The 16,154-nt window shown below is 38.1% G+C and overlaps 1 protein-coding gene across 1 annotated transcript in view; it reads left to right on the top strand.

Annotated features, from left to right (window-relative positions):
• The first annotated feature begins 2,095 nt into the window (after positions 1-2,095).
• Positions 2,096-16,154, top strand: part of POLQ (DNA polymerase theta) — a 444,612-nt gene continuing 430,553 nt past the window's right edge. Inside the window, exons 1-3 of the mRNA XM_053705140.1 lie at positions 2,096-2,869; positions 9,589-9,771; positions 10,710-10,840. Of these exons, the coding sequence (XP_053561115.1) occupies positions 2,341-2,869; positions 9,589-9,771; positions 10,710-10,840 (843 nt within the window). The 5' untranslated portion in view covers positions 2,096-2,340. The remainder of the gene's footprint in view (positions 2,870-9,588; positions 9,772-10,709; positions 10,841-16,154) is intronic.

The raw sequence follows: 16,154 nt of genomic DNA, 5'->3' as shown, positions 1-16,154 counted from the left end.
TTTAGGTAACACACAAAAGATTATTTGCTTTCTGCTGTTTCTTTGACCGTTATACTTAAAGGGACAGTCAACTCCAAAATTTGTATTGTTTAAAAAGATAGATAATCCCTTTATTACACATTCCCCAGTTTTGCGTAACCAACACAGTTATATTACTTTTTACCTCTGTGATTATCTTGCATCTAAGCCTCATTTGACAACCTCCTGATCACATGACTATTAGTTATCTATTGACTTGCTTTTTAGCCAATTAGTGCATTCATGCACAACTACACGGGAGAGAGCACTGTTATCTATATGGCCCCCATGAACTAGCTGTCTCCTGTTGTGAAAAGCAAATTAAAAAGCTTGTGATAAAAGGCTGTCTATAGTGGCTTAGAAACAGGCAGAACTTTAGAGGTTTAAAGGTTAAAGTATATTAATCTAACAATGTTGGTAGTGCAAAGCTGGGGAATGGGTAGTAAAGACATTATCTTTTTAAACAATAACAATTTTCGTGTTGACTTTCCCTTTAATCTCAAACAGACTTTTTGCTAACAAGCATTAGCATCTATAGATATTACACCTCCACGTGTCACCTACACAGTTATTCCAGTAATAGCAGGATTTAAACTGGAATCTGACTGCACATTTAAATGTAATGCACCACTATACGTTTCTTAATCTGCAAATAGCATGTTGTTGCTTTTGTTTAGCCCCTGCCTTGCAGTCAGCCTTTTAGCTTGTTGCTAGCACTTATTGTACAAACTTACAAGGTAAACGGATCCATGTTTGCTAAAACATGCTCAGAGGAAATGCTAACAAATAAAATGATGTATTGTTTTCACAACATAAGTGCATTGTTTATATTATGAATTGTAAGGTATCTCTTAAAGGTTTACTTTTATCCCAGCTGCCACTTCTCATTTCTTTTCAGGTCAGGCTCTTCAGTGAGACTAGATAAAACAATCTGTTATACGGATCTGCTAACTGCCAGCTAGCTGCACAATTATTACAAGGATTTTCTAATTATAGAAGTGTCAACTCAAAAATGCAGGAACAAATATTTGAAAGGATTCAAAAAAGGTTTTTTTTTTCCAGTATGAAACTATATACAAAAATAGGATAGTGAACATTTGCATTCAGATTGCCTTCAATTTTTTTTTCTAGAACTGTTTTTTTTTTTTTTTTTCTTTCATGATTTAGAAAGAGCATGTATTTTTCAACAACTTTCCAATTTACATTTATTAACTAATTTGCTTAATTCTCTTGATATACTTTGTTGAAAAGCATATCTAAATAGGCTCAGCGGCTGCTTTTTAGTGCTACACATAGATGCCACGTGTCATTGGCTCACCCATGTGCATTGATATTTCTTTAACAAAGGATATCTAAAGAATGAAGCTAATTAGATAATAGAAGTAAATTGGAATCTTGTTTAAAATTGTATTCTCTATCTCAGTGTTTTTCAACCAGTGTGCCGTGGCACACTAGTGTGCCGTGAGAGATCCTCAGGTGTGCCACGGCAGACTGACAACAGTGTGACATATTTTTTAAACTTTGCTTGTTTTTTACTCCCAGTGCAGGGGTAGTTTGTAGGAGGCATGGCATAACAGCACAATACATACAGTATGTGTGTGTTTGTGTGTATGTGTATATATATATGCTGTATTAGGCTACAATGTGTGATTTTTTTTTTTTTTTTTTAAATTTTGGGATGGTGGTGTGCCACAGGATTTTTTAATGTAAAAAAAGTGTGCCACGGCAAAAAAAGGTTAAAAATCACTGCTCTATCTGAATCACGAAAAAAAATGGGTTTATTGTCCCTTTAATGTGATATATATTGTTTATGATCTGGAGAATTGGTTGGTGTTTGGGAAGGATTTTTCTTTTATATTTTAATAATCATTTTTTTTAAACTGGTCTGTTCGCTTACTGCTTTTAATAAGGCACAATAAAGGTTATATTTTGTGCTCTGTGATCTATAATGGTCATATGGCTAAATGTATGTTATATGTGAGGGCTGTAGCTCTCTATAATTACATTTTCTTTATTAATAGTGTGTTTTTATTTCTTTTCAGAATCATGAGAGAACAAGGATCATAATGCACTTCTCACAGGAGACCTAACACTTTCTACCCCTGGGTTTGCATCTCTCATATTGTGGGCAGCCTAATTGTCTCAAACCCATACAACTTTTTCTTGTTCCTTGTGAAGCATCAGAAATGAATTGATATCACTTGGTAATAATTCAGACACTTGATTACTGAATCCTTGTAAGGATTGTTATGTTTTCCTTAATCAGTAGTGGTGTCAGATTATCAATGTGCCGCTTAATGTGCATTTCCATAGCTGTGTGCAATGCAGCAGCCGAAGAGAAATCAGCCGCAGACTTCCTCATCAGGACCACGCGCCAGTCTTACCAATATTTTGTTTGGTAGCTTAAACTCTAAGGAAAATGTTATCAAACCTAAAGTCCAGAGTGCTGTCAAAGGGGCTCTGGGTCCCCACAACAGCCGCAAGCGAAGTCGCCCAAGTTCTAGCCCTGGTTCTGATGGCGCCGCATCATCTCCGAAGAAGGTTGCAGGAAATCGACAAATGTACAATAAATCCAATTCTCGACGTTCAAGGACTTCTCCTCGGTATGTAAGGCCAGTTGTGGCTGGAAGGGACAATGATGTGTCACTAGATACCAGCGCAGTACCCAGTGCTCACAGAGACTACATCCTGTTCAGTCCTGCTCATCAGGCATCTATACTGGAAAAGCACAAGCAGCGAGTGCAACAGAACAGCACCGCCAATCTCTCTGTGTCTGTGCTCACTCCTCCTGCTGGGCTCGATCGTACGCTGATGGAGAGCAGCAAGCTCAATGATAGTCTCTCTGCTACAGGTAAATGCTTTGTTAATGTAGCAGTTCTAGTTTAGTGACATGGAAGTAATGGGACAGTCTACTCCAGAATTGTTATTGTTTAAAAAGATGGATAATCCCTTTATTACCCATTCCCCAGTTTTGCATAACCAACAGTTATATTAATACACTTTTTTTTACCTCTGTGATTACTTTGTATCTAAGCCTCTGCAGACTGCCCCCTTATTTCAGATATTTTGACAGACTTGCATTTTTAGCCAATCAGTACCCTCTCATAAGTAACTCCACTGGCGTGAGCACAATGTCTGGCTGTAAACAAAATGTCAAATGCATTGAGATAAGAGGTGTCCTTCAAGGGCTTAGAAATTGGCTTATGATCCTACATAGGTTTAGCTTTCAACATAGAATACCGAGAGAACAAAGCAAATTTGATGATAAAAATTAATTGAAAATTTTTTTTTTTTTAAATTGCATGTCCCATCTGAATCATGGAACTTTAGTTTTGACTTAATAGTCCCTTTTAAATAAACCATTTGCAGTCCAACAGAAGTCAGCTTTCCCTGCTAATCCTTTTGTTCTGTCTGCAGCCTTCGTTTCTCTAAACCCTCCTCTCCTTGGGCTTCTTCTGTTACTCTGCTCCTCACAAATCTTTCCCTGTTTCCAATGACTTGTGACGCCAGCTGTAGAGTATAAAATGTATGAGAACTTGCTTCTTTGGGTTTATCTTTTCATTTGAAATAGCTGTTTTTACCAATGGAACAAATAAAGGGGACTTTCATTCTTGAAGTATAAAATACTTAATGCTGAAAGCTCCTTCATTTGTTCCAGGCGATCGCCGCACTAAGCTGCTAAGGCAGCCCACGGCAGAACGCTATCTGGCAGAGAGGTGATGTTTCCACCTCTTAGCCAACAGGATTGCGGGAAATCCAGCTTGGTGCCACATATTGCAGCGCCAATCCGGATTTCCTGCAATGCTATTGGCTAAGAGGTGGAAACGTCACCTCTCTGCCAGATAGCGAAGATAGCGTTCTGCCGGTAGGGATACCACAGGCAAAATCAGCTATTTCATTTTCTAATATAAAGGAGTTATTTGTAAACAAGTACATTTCATCAGGTAAAATGGACCATTGGGAATACATTAAAGGGGGAGGGGATTTAGGGAACACTTCTATTTATTTTACGCATTTCACTTTTGATGGAAGGGAAGAACTTTATCCCATTGTGAGACTGTAGAGGTGCGGAGCAGTACAAAGCTGCACGTGTACTGCAGTATAGTAAAGACCTGTAGGTATCAGATAACTGGTGTGTGCAATGCTAACTGCATGGTATTTCTGACTCATACTTGCTATCTGCTTATTTCTAATCAGGGTGGATTTGCTATAAATCAAATTAGTTTGACTTAATTTAAATCGCTAGTCAGTAAGCCTCGATTTAAACCATGGTTTTATTTTTTAGAATAGTAAATTTTCAGATTATTTTTTCCAGTTATATCATAAAATAACTGATTTAGTTCGATACCATTAGAAATACACAGATCATTATCTCCCGTTTTTAATAGGTTAATCATTCATATTTGATTAAAGTGAAGGTCAATTTTGACAAATTAGTACACGGTTTTTAACCCCTTAATGACCACAGCACTTTTCCATTTTCTGTCCGTTTGGGACCAAGGCTATTTTTACATTTCTGCGGTGTTTGTGTTTAGCTGTAATTTTCCTCTTACTCATTTACTGTACCCACACATATTATATACCGTTTTTCTCGCCATTAAATGGACTTTCTAAAGATACCATTATTTTCATCATACCTTATAATTTACTATAAAAAAAATTATAAAATATGAGGAAAAAATTGAAAAAAACACACTTTTTCTAACTATGACCCCCAAAATCTGTTACACATCTACAACCACCAAAAAACACCCGTGCTAAATAGTTTCTAAATTTTGTCCTGAGTTTAGAAATACCCAATGTTTACATGTTCTTTGCTTTTTTTGTAAGTTATAGGGCCATAAATACAAGTAGCACTTTGCTATTTCCAAACCATTATTTTTCAAAATTAGCGCTAGCTACATTAGAACACTAATATCTTTCAGGAATCTCTGAATATCCATTGACATGGATATATTTTTTTTTAGTAGACATCCCAAAGTATTCATCTAGGCCCATTTTGGTATATTTCATGCCACCATTTCACCGCCAAATGCGATTAAATACAAAAAATCGTTCACTTTTTTTACTAATTTTTTCACAAACTTTTGGTTTCTCACTGAAATTATTTACAAACAGCTTGTGCAATTATGGCTTAAATGGTTGTAAATTCTTCTCTGGGATCCCCTTTGTTCAGAAATAGCAGACATATATGGCTTTGGCGTTGCTTTTTAGTAATTAGAAGGCTGCTAAATGCCACTGCGCACTACACGTGTATTATGCCCAGCAGTGAAGGGGTTAATTATGGAGCATGTAGGGAGCTTTTAGGGATAATTTTAGCTTTAGTGTAGTAGACAACCCCAAGTATTGATCTAGGCCAATTTTGGTATATTTCATGCCACCATTTCACCGCCAAATGCAATCAAATTAAAAAAAACGTTAAATTTTTCACAATTTTAGGTTTCTCACTGAAATCATTTACAAACAGCTTCTGCAATTATGGCACAAATGGTTGTAAATGCTTCTCTGGGATCCCCTTTGTTCAGAAATAGCAGACAGGCCGCCAAATGCCGCTGCATTTCACACGTGTATTATGGCTAGCAGTGAAGGGGTTAATTATGTAGCTTGTAGGGAGCTTGCAGGGTTAATTTTAGCTTTAGTGTAGAGCTCAGCCTCCCACCTGAAACATGAGACCCCCTGATCCCTCCCAAACAGCTCTCTTCCCTCCCCCACCCCATAATTGTCTCCGCCATCTTAAGTACTGGCAGAAACTCTGCCAGTACTAAAATAAAAGCTATATTTGGGCTTTTTTTGTGTTTTTTTTTTTTTAATAGCATATTTACATATGCTGCTGTGTAGGATCCCCCCTTAGCCCCCAGCCTCACTGATCCCCCACCAAACAGCTCTCTAACCCTCCCCCTCTGCCTTAATCTGCGCCATCTTGGGTACTGGCAGCTGTCTGCCAGTACCCAGTTTAATAAAAAAATGTGCCTTTTTAAAAAAAAAAAAAAATGCCCTTTTATGTAGTGTAGCTTCCCCCCACCCCTTCCAGATCCCTTAGCTGTTTATTTACAGCTTTCAAAACTTTTTATTTTTTACTTTTGACAGCTTTATTTTTCTGTAGTGTAGCGGTTCGCTCCCGCCCCGTGCACGCGCCCGCCCCCCGTGCACGCACGCGCTCCCATCCGTCCCGCCCCCCTCCACTCCACTCGGCACATCGATGGCCGCCCACCCGCCTCCCAGACTTGCTCCCACCCACCAACGATACCGGCCAACGATGTCCGGTGCAGAGAGGGCCACAGAGTGGCTCTCTCTGCATCGGATGGCCAATGGGGGTTATTGCAGGATGCCTCGATATCGAGGCATCACTGCAATAACCGGAAAGCAGCTGGAAGCGAGCAGGATCGCTTCCAGCTGCTTTCCAGACCAAGGACGTACGCCACACGTCCTCGGTCATTAACTGTATTTTTTTTGAGGACGTGTGGCGTACGTCCTTGGTCATTAAGGGGTTTATCTATTAAAAACAAGGACACTCTAATTCATCAAAATTGACATTTCGAGCGTTTTCTTCAAAAACGTACCTTTTAATCCTGAGAGCCGCTGCAGCGCTTCCTCCACTGAACTTTGTTGGAAGGAGAGAAAAATAATCATTGCCTTAAAGGGACACTGAACCCAATTTTTATTTTCTTTCGTGATTCAGATAGAGCATTATCAATTTTTCTTCATTCTCTTGCTATCTTTATTTGAAAAATACGGCCTCTATAAGCTATTCTTTGGTTCAGGACTTCGGACAGCACTTTTTTATTGGTCGGTTGTTCACCAAAAATAGGCCGGCATCTATACTTACATTCTTGCTTTTCAAATAAAGATATCAAGAGCATTAAGAAAATTTGATAATAGGAGTAAATTAGAAAGTTGCTTAAAATTGCATGCTCTATCTGAATCACAATAGAAAAATAATGGGTTTAATGTCCCTTTTAATAACAATTGAAATAATAAAAAGCACAAATGGACCTGACAGATTCTAAAAAATATCGCACCTCCTGGAAAGCGGCCGTTGCTTTGCTGGTTGTGTCAATACTACACCGCAAATGTCTCCGGTGTGTATATCCTTACAAAGAAACAAAAGGACTTAGGAGTGTTTAAGGCAAAGTGGCAACAATCTAAGCACTGCACAATACGGCAATTAAAAGTTCATATTTTTTTAAACAGATTTAATACTTACAATTCGTAGGACATAGGTCAGAGGTGTGTAGGTACAAACGGAACAGGTGCCTACGTCATTTTGACGTGTTTCACGTTGTTCTTGCGCTTTCTTTTTTTGATGTGAGTAGTTCCGTTTGTATCTGCACTCCTCTGATCTATGTCCTACTAATTGTAATTTTTAAATCTGTCAATAAATATCAACTTTTAATTGCTGTATTGTGCAGTGCTTAGATTGTTGCCATTTTACCTTATACGCTCCTAAACCCTGGGATATTGCTTTTTGTTTCTTTGTAACAATTTAAATAGTTTTATTTAGCTAAATAAAAATAAATAGCTTAAAGGGACAGTCAAGTCTGAAATTGTTATGGTTTATAAAGATAAATAATCCCTTTATTACCCTTTCCCCAGTTTTGCATAACCAACACTGTTATATTAATATACTTTTTATCTCTGTAATTACCTTGTATCTAAGCCTCTATTGACAGGCTCCCCCTGATCACATGACCTTTTATTTATTATCTATTGACTTGCATTTTAGTCAGTAAGTGCTGTGTTGTGCACAACCCACGGGCGTGAGCACAATGTTATCTATATGGTTCACATGAACTAGCATTCCCCTGCTGTGAAAAGCTAATAAAAAAGCATGTGATAAGAGGCTGTCTGTAGTGGCTTACAAACAGGCAGAACTTTAGAGATTTAAATGATATAAAGTATATTAATATAACAATGTTGGTTGTGCAAAGTTGGGGAAGGGGTAGTAAAGGCGTTGTCTATCTTTTTAAACAATAACAATTTTGATGTAGACTGTCCCTTTAATGATAACAATTACATTGTTTATTTAAACTAAAACATCTTTATAGATTTCCCTTTCATTTTTACTGCTTCCCCCTCCCTTCTCACACTTAGGTCCTTGTGCAGATCATTCAGCCTCTAGAAACTCTGTAAGGGGCTGCTTTTATGTACATAGAACTGCCGGGGAACAATGGGATTAAAGGGGCAGTAAAGTCAAAATTACTATTTCGTGACTCATGCAGATTTAAACAACTTTCCAGTGTACTTCTATTATCTCATTTGCTTAATTCTCGTTACCTTTTTTTGAAAAGCATACCTAGGTAGGCTCAGGAGCAGCAATGCACAACTGGGAGCTAGCTGCCCCACATTGGCTTACTAATGTGTTAAAGTAGCTCCCTATAGTGCTTTGCTGCTCCTTTAACAAAGGATACCAAAAGAATGAACACATTTTAATAATTAAATAAACTTGGAAGTAAACTGTATGCTGTGATTCATAAAAGGAAAAAAATCTTTATGCCCTTATTTTATACAAACTCATGCTAATAGCTGGCTATATCTATCGCATTGGGGAAAAGTAATAAATAGGGTAAGAAACAAATAAAGGGACACTCAAGTCAAAATAAACTTTTATGATTCAGATAGAGCAGCAGATTTGAGGCACTTTCCAATTTGCTTCCATTATCAAGTTTTGCACAGTCTTTTTATATTCACACTTTCTGGGGAACAAGCTCCTACTGAGCATGTGCACACGCCCAGAGTATACGTATACTAGTCTGTGATTGGCTGATGTCTCACATGATACAAGGGACCGGGAAATGGGAGAGAAAATAAATGTCAGAAAAAAAATCTACTGCTTATTTGAAATTTGAGTAGGTGTTAAAGGGACATAATACTCACTCATGGTAAATCAATTGAAACTGATGGAATATAACTGTAAAAAGCTGACAGGAAAATATCACCTGAGCATCTCTATGTAAAAAAGGAAGATATTTTACATCAAAATTTCTTCAGCTCACCAGAGTAAGTGCTGTGTAAACAGTAATACTTCAGTTGCTGTTCAGCTGCAAGTTGAAAAATCAAAACAAAAGAAAAAAACAATAGCCAATCAGAATCAGCAGTGCTGAGGTAATGTTTTTGCCTTTGCTGGGATCTCATGAGATTTCATAGATCTTACTTAAACTGAATAGGAAAATAACATGACTGTGCCTGCACATGACAGATGCACACTCCCTAGCAGGTCCTGGGACAAGCATCCTGACTGGCTGCCTAAAGTCTCTTTACAGTGGGGTGTGAATACTCAATAAATTTTAGGTAAAATATCTTCCTTTTTTAAATAGAGGGTTTTTTAGGTGATAGTTAATCAGGTTGTATTTTTCCATTAATAGTGTAAACTATGCAAATGTTATTTTTGTATTTGCAAGACTCGCCAATTCAACACATGACTTAACCGCTGTTTCCTTGTATTTTTTTAAACAATTTAAACAAGCGTATTCCCATTTAAATGAGTTAATTGAGGAGCAGGTGTTTGTTACATATGTATATTTTGTTTATTAGTTACAGTATCAGCGTTATAATTGGTTGTTTTCCCCAAAGGACAAGGGCAGCATATGGCGGCTCCTGATGAGCTGGCAGACAAACTGCTGCTGGCCAGCTGGGGTCTTCCTAAAGCGGTGCTAGAGAAGTATCGCAGTGTGGGCGTGGTGCAGATGTTTGAGTGGCAGGCGGAATGTCTCCTGCTTGGGCAAGTGCTGGAAGGAAAGAACTTGGTATATTCAGGTGAGTTCGTTTCTCTCTCTGCTGATTGGCACCGAAATAAAAATACGTTTTAGCTTTTATTTAGTTTGGTTAATGGGACAGTAAACGCCTTGTAATTACGTTTTCTGCAGTCTTACAATAGATTAACATATTAGCATAGTCTGAACATTATTAGAATAAAATAACACCTTGCTTGCTGCAATTGTTTTACATTGGTTAGACTTCACCCACCTTTTATTATTTGATTGGAGCCAATCTGGGATTGAGTCTTGTGAAGACCAGATTTACCACTGTCATTATGTTAACAAAATCTCTGTTTAGTCCCAGCAGAAAGAAGACGGCAAATTGCAAATGAGGGACAGTTATGTGTCAGGAGAAGCCTTTTATGTGCTCTTTCAGTGTTTAGGACTCGAGAATCCACAATTTACAGAAAAAGGGGTATAATACATAATGAAGGTGTGTGTACGATTAAAGGGACACGAAACCTTCATGATTCTATTTTAAACAATTTTCCAATTTACTTCTATTATCTAATTTGCTTTGTTTTCTTGGTATCCTTTAGTATAAAGCATATCTAGGTAGGCTCGGGAGCTAGCTGCTGATTAGTTGCAGCACATGTGCCTTTTTTCATTGACTTATAGATAGATGTGTTCAGCTGGCTCCCAGTAGTGCATTGCTGCTCCTTGAACAAAGGATACAAAGAGAATGAAGCAAAATTGTTAATAGAAGAAAATTGTTTGAAAATATATACGCTCAGCCTGATTCCTGAAAGAAACATTTTGGTTTTTATGCCCCTTTAAGCATTTTACATGGCAATCTCTAAATGTTTACTGTCCCTTTAACTGCTACAAAACTGCCACAGACGTAGCTCTGCTAAACGTGAGCACTAACCAGTAATTCTGTCTTTTCCTGAAGATTAAAGAGAAATCATTTAAAACCTTTTTATTTCTTCATCGCAGCTCCTACAAGTGCCGGGAAGACGCTAGTTGCTGAGCTGCTCATTTTAAAGAGAGTTCTGGAAACCCGGAAGAAAGCTTTGTTCATCCTTCCGTTTGTTTCTGTAGCCAAAGAGAAGACCTATTATTTGCAGGTACTTATACACCATCTTACAACCATCTGCAGTTCTAGTGCGCAATCCGATATACGGCGTAGTTTTCGGCACAAGCAAGGGAACCCGCGCCGCCCGTAATTTCACCTGGCACATCGGGGTATTACATATACCCCGCCGGCAGTTCCTAAAGTGCCGTAAGTCGGATAAACTAGAGATGTCCAGAAATAAGCGTAACTACAAATTTCTGGATTCGCCAGTGACTTTAGAAAATGCCTGCGCCTAAGAAAACTAACTAAAATGTTAAATCTCCCGTAACTGTCTAACCTGCCTCCCAAAAATAAGCCTGACACGTATACCCCTATATCCGCAATCCCCCCTCTCACTCCTAATAATAAATGTATTAACCCCTAAACCACCATAGCCCACAACGCAATACACCTATTAAAGTATTAACCCCTAATCTGCCGCTGCCAACGTTGCCGCCACTATAATAAAGCTATTAACCCCTAAACCTAACCCTAACACCCCCTAACTTAATTATTATTTATATAAATCTAAATAATATTACAATTAATAACTAAAGTATTCCTATTTTAAAACTAAATACTTACCTATAAAATAAACCCTAAGATTGCTACAATATAATTAATAATTACATTGTAGCTATTTTAGGATTTATTTTTATTTTACAGGCAACTTTGTATTTATTTTAACTAGGTACAATAGCTATTAAATAGTTAATAACTATTTAATAGCTACCTAGTTAAAATAATAAATTAACTACAATTATCTAAAATTAAATACAATTAAATAAACTAAACTATAGTACAAAAAATAAAAATTACAAGAAGTTTAAACTAATTACACCTAATCTAAGCCCCCTAATAAAATAAAAAAGCCCCCCAAAATAATAAAATGCCCTACCCTATACTACATTACAAATAGCCCTTAAAAGGGCCTTTTGCGGGGCATTGCCCCAAATTAATCAGCTCTTTTACCTGTAAAAAAAAGAACAATCCCCCCCCCCAATATTACAACCCACCACCCACACACCCCTACTCTAAAACCCACCCGATTTCCCCCCCCCCCCTTAAAAAAACCTAACACTACCCCATTGAAGATCACCCTACCTTGAGCCGTCTTCACTCAGCCGGGCCGAAGTCTTCATCCGATGGGGCAGAAGAGGATATCCAGACCGGCAGAATTCTTCATCCAAGCTGCATCTTCTATCTTCATCCATCCGACGAGGAACGGCTCCATCTTGAAGACCTCCGGCGCGGAGCACCCTTCCAGACCGACGAATGAATATTCCTTTAAATGACGTCATCCAAGATGGCGTCCCTCGAATTCCGATTGGCTGATAGGATTCTATCAACCAATCGGAATTAAGGTAGGAAAAATCCGATTGGTTGATTTAATCAGCCAATCGGATTGAAGTTCAATCCGATTGGCTGATTGGATCAGCCAATAGAATGCGAGGTCAATTCTATTGGCTGATCCAATCAGCCAATCGGATTGAACTTCAATCCGATTGGCTGATTAAATCAACCAATCGGATTTTTCCTACCTTAATTCCGATTGGCTGATAGGATTCTATCAGCCAATCGGAATTCAAGGGAAGCCATCTTGGATGACGTCATTTAAAGGAATATTCACTCCGCGTCGGAGGTCTTCAAGATGGAGCCGTTACTCGTCGGATGGATGAAGATAGAAGATGCCGCTTGGATGAAGACGTCTGCCGGTCCGGATGTCCTCTTCTGCCCCGATAGGATGAAGACTTCTGCCAGTCTGAGTGAAGACTGCTCAAGGTAGGGTGATCTTCAATGGGGTAGTGTTAGTTTTTTTTTTTAAGGGGGGATCGGGTGGGTTTTAGAGTAGGGGTGTGTGGGTGGTGGGTTGTAAAGTTGGGAGGGGGATTGCTCTTTTTTTTTTTTACAGGTAAAAGAGCTGATTACTTTGGGGCAATGCCCCGCAAAAGGCCCTTTTTATGGGCTATTTGTAATTTAGTATAGGGTAGGGCATTTTATTATTTTGGGGGGCTTTTTTATTTTATTAGGGGGCTTAGATTAGGTGTAATTAGTTTAAAATTCTTGTAATTTTTTTTATTTTTTGTACTATAGTTTAGTTTATTTAATTGTATTTCATTTTAGATAATTGTAGTTTAATTTATTTAATTTATTGATAGTATAGTGTTAGGTTTAATTGTAACTTAGGTTAGGATTTATTTTACAGGTAATTTTGTAATTATTTTAACTAGGTAGCTATTAAATAGTTATTAACTATTTAATAGCTATTGTACCTAGTTAAAATAAATACAAAGTTGCCTGTAAAATAAAAATAAATCCTAAAATAGCTACAATCTAATTATTAATTATATTGTAGCTATCTTAGGGTTTATTTTATAGGTAAGTATTTAGTTTTAAATAGGAATACTTTAGTTATTAATAGTAATATTATTTAGATTTATTTAAATAATAATTAAGTTAGGGGGGTGTTAGGGTTAGACTTAGGTTTAGGGGTTAATAAATTTAATATAGTGGCGGTGACGATGGGGGCGGGAGATTAGGGGTTAATAAATTTAATGTAGGTGGCGGCGGGGTCCGGGAGAGGCGGTTTAGGGGTTAAACACTTTTAGGTGTGGCAGGGTCTGGGTGCGGCGGTTTAGGGGTTAAACACTTTATTTAGGTGCGGCGGGGTCCGGGAGCGGCGGTTTAGGGGTTAATACACTATTAGTTATTGCGGTGGGGGATTGCGTTTGACAGGTAGATAGACATTGCGCATGCGTTAGGTGTTAGGTTTTTTTTGGAAGGCATTTTAGGGAGTTACGGTGCTCCCATACTCAGCGCAAGGCCTGCTATGGCTGCATTTTATGGCGAGGTGAAAATGGAGTAAGATTTCTCTATTTTCGCCACGTAAGGCCTTGCGCTGGATATTGGATACCGATTTACGACGTGGTCCCATGTTAGCCTATGGGAGTAAGAATTGCGGGTGACGGGTGAAATATACGGGCGTAAGTTGTATGCTACGCCGTATATGTGATACCAAACCCGCGAAAAAAACGGTGTTGCCGGCTTTTGCAGGCGACACTGCATATCGGATGGAGCTCCTAGTTTTCAAGCTTAATTTCACTAAATCTGAGCTGATTTCTCTTAAGATAAAATATTTCCTTAGTAACTGATACATTTCTGTAATTCTCCAGACAATGATGGCTTCTATAATTCTCTCTCAATGAAGTTTATTCAATAGGTTAAATCGTAAAGATCATTTCTTAAGCCTTCATGTAAAACAAAGATATGTTAATACGTAGTATTATATTTCTCTCTTAAATGGCAAGTAACAGGTTATTCAGCTTGTATGAAAAGAGTGTGTGCTGTGCACATAGAATTTAATAGAAACTTGTGTGTGTATACATACAGTGTGTGTGTGTGTGTGTGTGTGTGTGTATCTCTCTATCTATTTATCTACATCTATCTATATCTCTCTATCTATTTATCTATCTATATCTCTCTATCTATTTATCTATCTATATCTCTCTATCTATTTATCTACATCTATCTATATCTCTCTATCTATTTATCTATATCTATCTTGAGCAACAAATATTGACAACATCTAATATTAACTAATGTTAGCTTAATGCTGACTTACATTTTTGGCAGTCAGTAAAACCAGTTGTAAAGCATTCTACACTATTAAAAGGGACAATTTACGTGTTCTATTAAACACATGATTGCACTTAGAAATATAAATGATCACTTTAAATGTGTATATATTTTCCTATCCATAGGATCATTTAAATATGTCTTCAATATCTATTTAGGATTTGTTTTCCCAAACTTAGGAAAATAATCCACGTATCCAGAAACTGAGAAGAGAATAAGGGGTTAACAGTGCCAGAGTATTCAGAGACAAGTAAATGCTTTTTCATTTAGCTTGAGACAGACCGGGCAAATTGGAAGTTCAGGTCTCTAGTCTAATCGCATACCGTCAGAATTTGTTGAGGTAGGAGGGACTGACTCATGTAGAGCATCTCACTTAGCCTGTGTAATATGTTCTCGTATGGATAAATAAGATGGAACAGTCTCCTTTGCAATAACATGTCAAGTATACTCCTATTTGTCTGAGGAAAAGTGAGGAATGCTGCACTTCTTAATGCAGATAATAAAACTTTGATAAAAAGCTTTGATTTTTCAGAGGCACATTTGGCAAAGTGCATATTCCTGCCAAAAAAAGTTTATTCCAAAAATGCAAGAAGCAGATACTCAATAATTATGGAAAAATAGAAAATCTAGAACACTCCTAATCTGATGAGAAGGCTGCAAGATTTACATAGGAATGATGTGCATTCAAATAAAGCGCCAGCTGGTAACATTGTTTGGGGGGCTCTGGCACTATAATAAAATTGCAGTGCTTTAACAGAGTCATGGGGGCCGAATTATCTAGCGGTTGGCAAACATGATTCACCTTCAGCCCGACATCGCTAAATGCCGACAGCATACGGATTTAACATTGCATAAGCTTTTCTGGTGAAATGCTTGTGCAATGCCGCCCCCTAAACATTCGCGGCCAATTAGCCACTAGCAGGGGGTTTTAATCATCATCCCGTTTGTATCTATATGACTGCTGTGAGTTAAGGAGTAGCGGTCTTATGACCGCTGCTTCTTAAGTTTCCTGTGAGCCGGATATTTTGGGGGTAGATTGCAGCATCCGCTGCTTAATAAATCTACCCCATGGTGTCTGCATACAATGCAATTACTCACTGAAACTCATAATTTGATTAACCGAAAAGAAACATAACTTGTCTAACCGTTGACAGGGAACAGTTACTGGAGAACAGATCTGTCCAGTTGTAGGAAGATGAGGAATCATATTAAGGTGGTGTTTAAGAGTTTTTGGTTTTCTCTTCAGCATTTAGTTTGTTGGTAAATGCTACTGTGGTGAGCCAAGTTAATTTCTTTTTATAAAGGGTAGTATGTGTTGGTGTTATGATGTTATTTTGGGTTTTGTTTCAACTTTATCCACTAACATCTGATTGCGGTTCACATATTCCATAGTTGTTATATTCTTTGTGACACAAGCAGCGGATACGTGTACAGGTCTGCATGCTTCTGTGGCAGTAAGTCTTGCAGCGGATACGTGTACAGGTCTGCATGCTTCTGTGGCAGTAAGTTTTGCAGCGGATACGTGTACAGGTCTGCATGCTTCTGTGGCAGTAAGTTTTGCAGCGGATATGTGTACAGGTCTGCATGCTTCTGTGGCAGTAAGTTTTGCAGCGGATACGTGTACAGGTCTGCATGCTTCTGTGGCAGTAAGTTTTGCAGCGGATACGTGTACAGGTCTGCATGCTTCTGTG

Source organism: Bombina bombina, chromosome 3, assembly GCF_027579735.1.
Source record: "Bombina bombina isolate aBomBom1 chromosome 3, aBomBom1.pri, whole genome shotgun sequence".
Taxonomy (NCBI): Eukaryota; Metazoa; Chordata; class Amphibia; order Anura; family Bombinatoridae; genus Bombina; species Bombina bombina.
The sequence above is the reverse complement of the archived record's forward strand: the minus strand, read 5'-3'. Positions and strand labels throughout refer to the sequence as shown.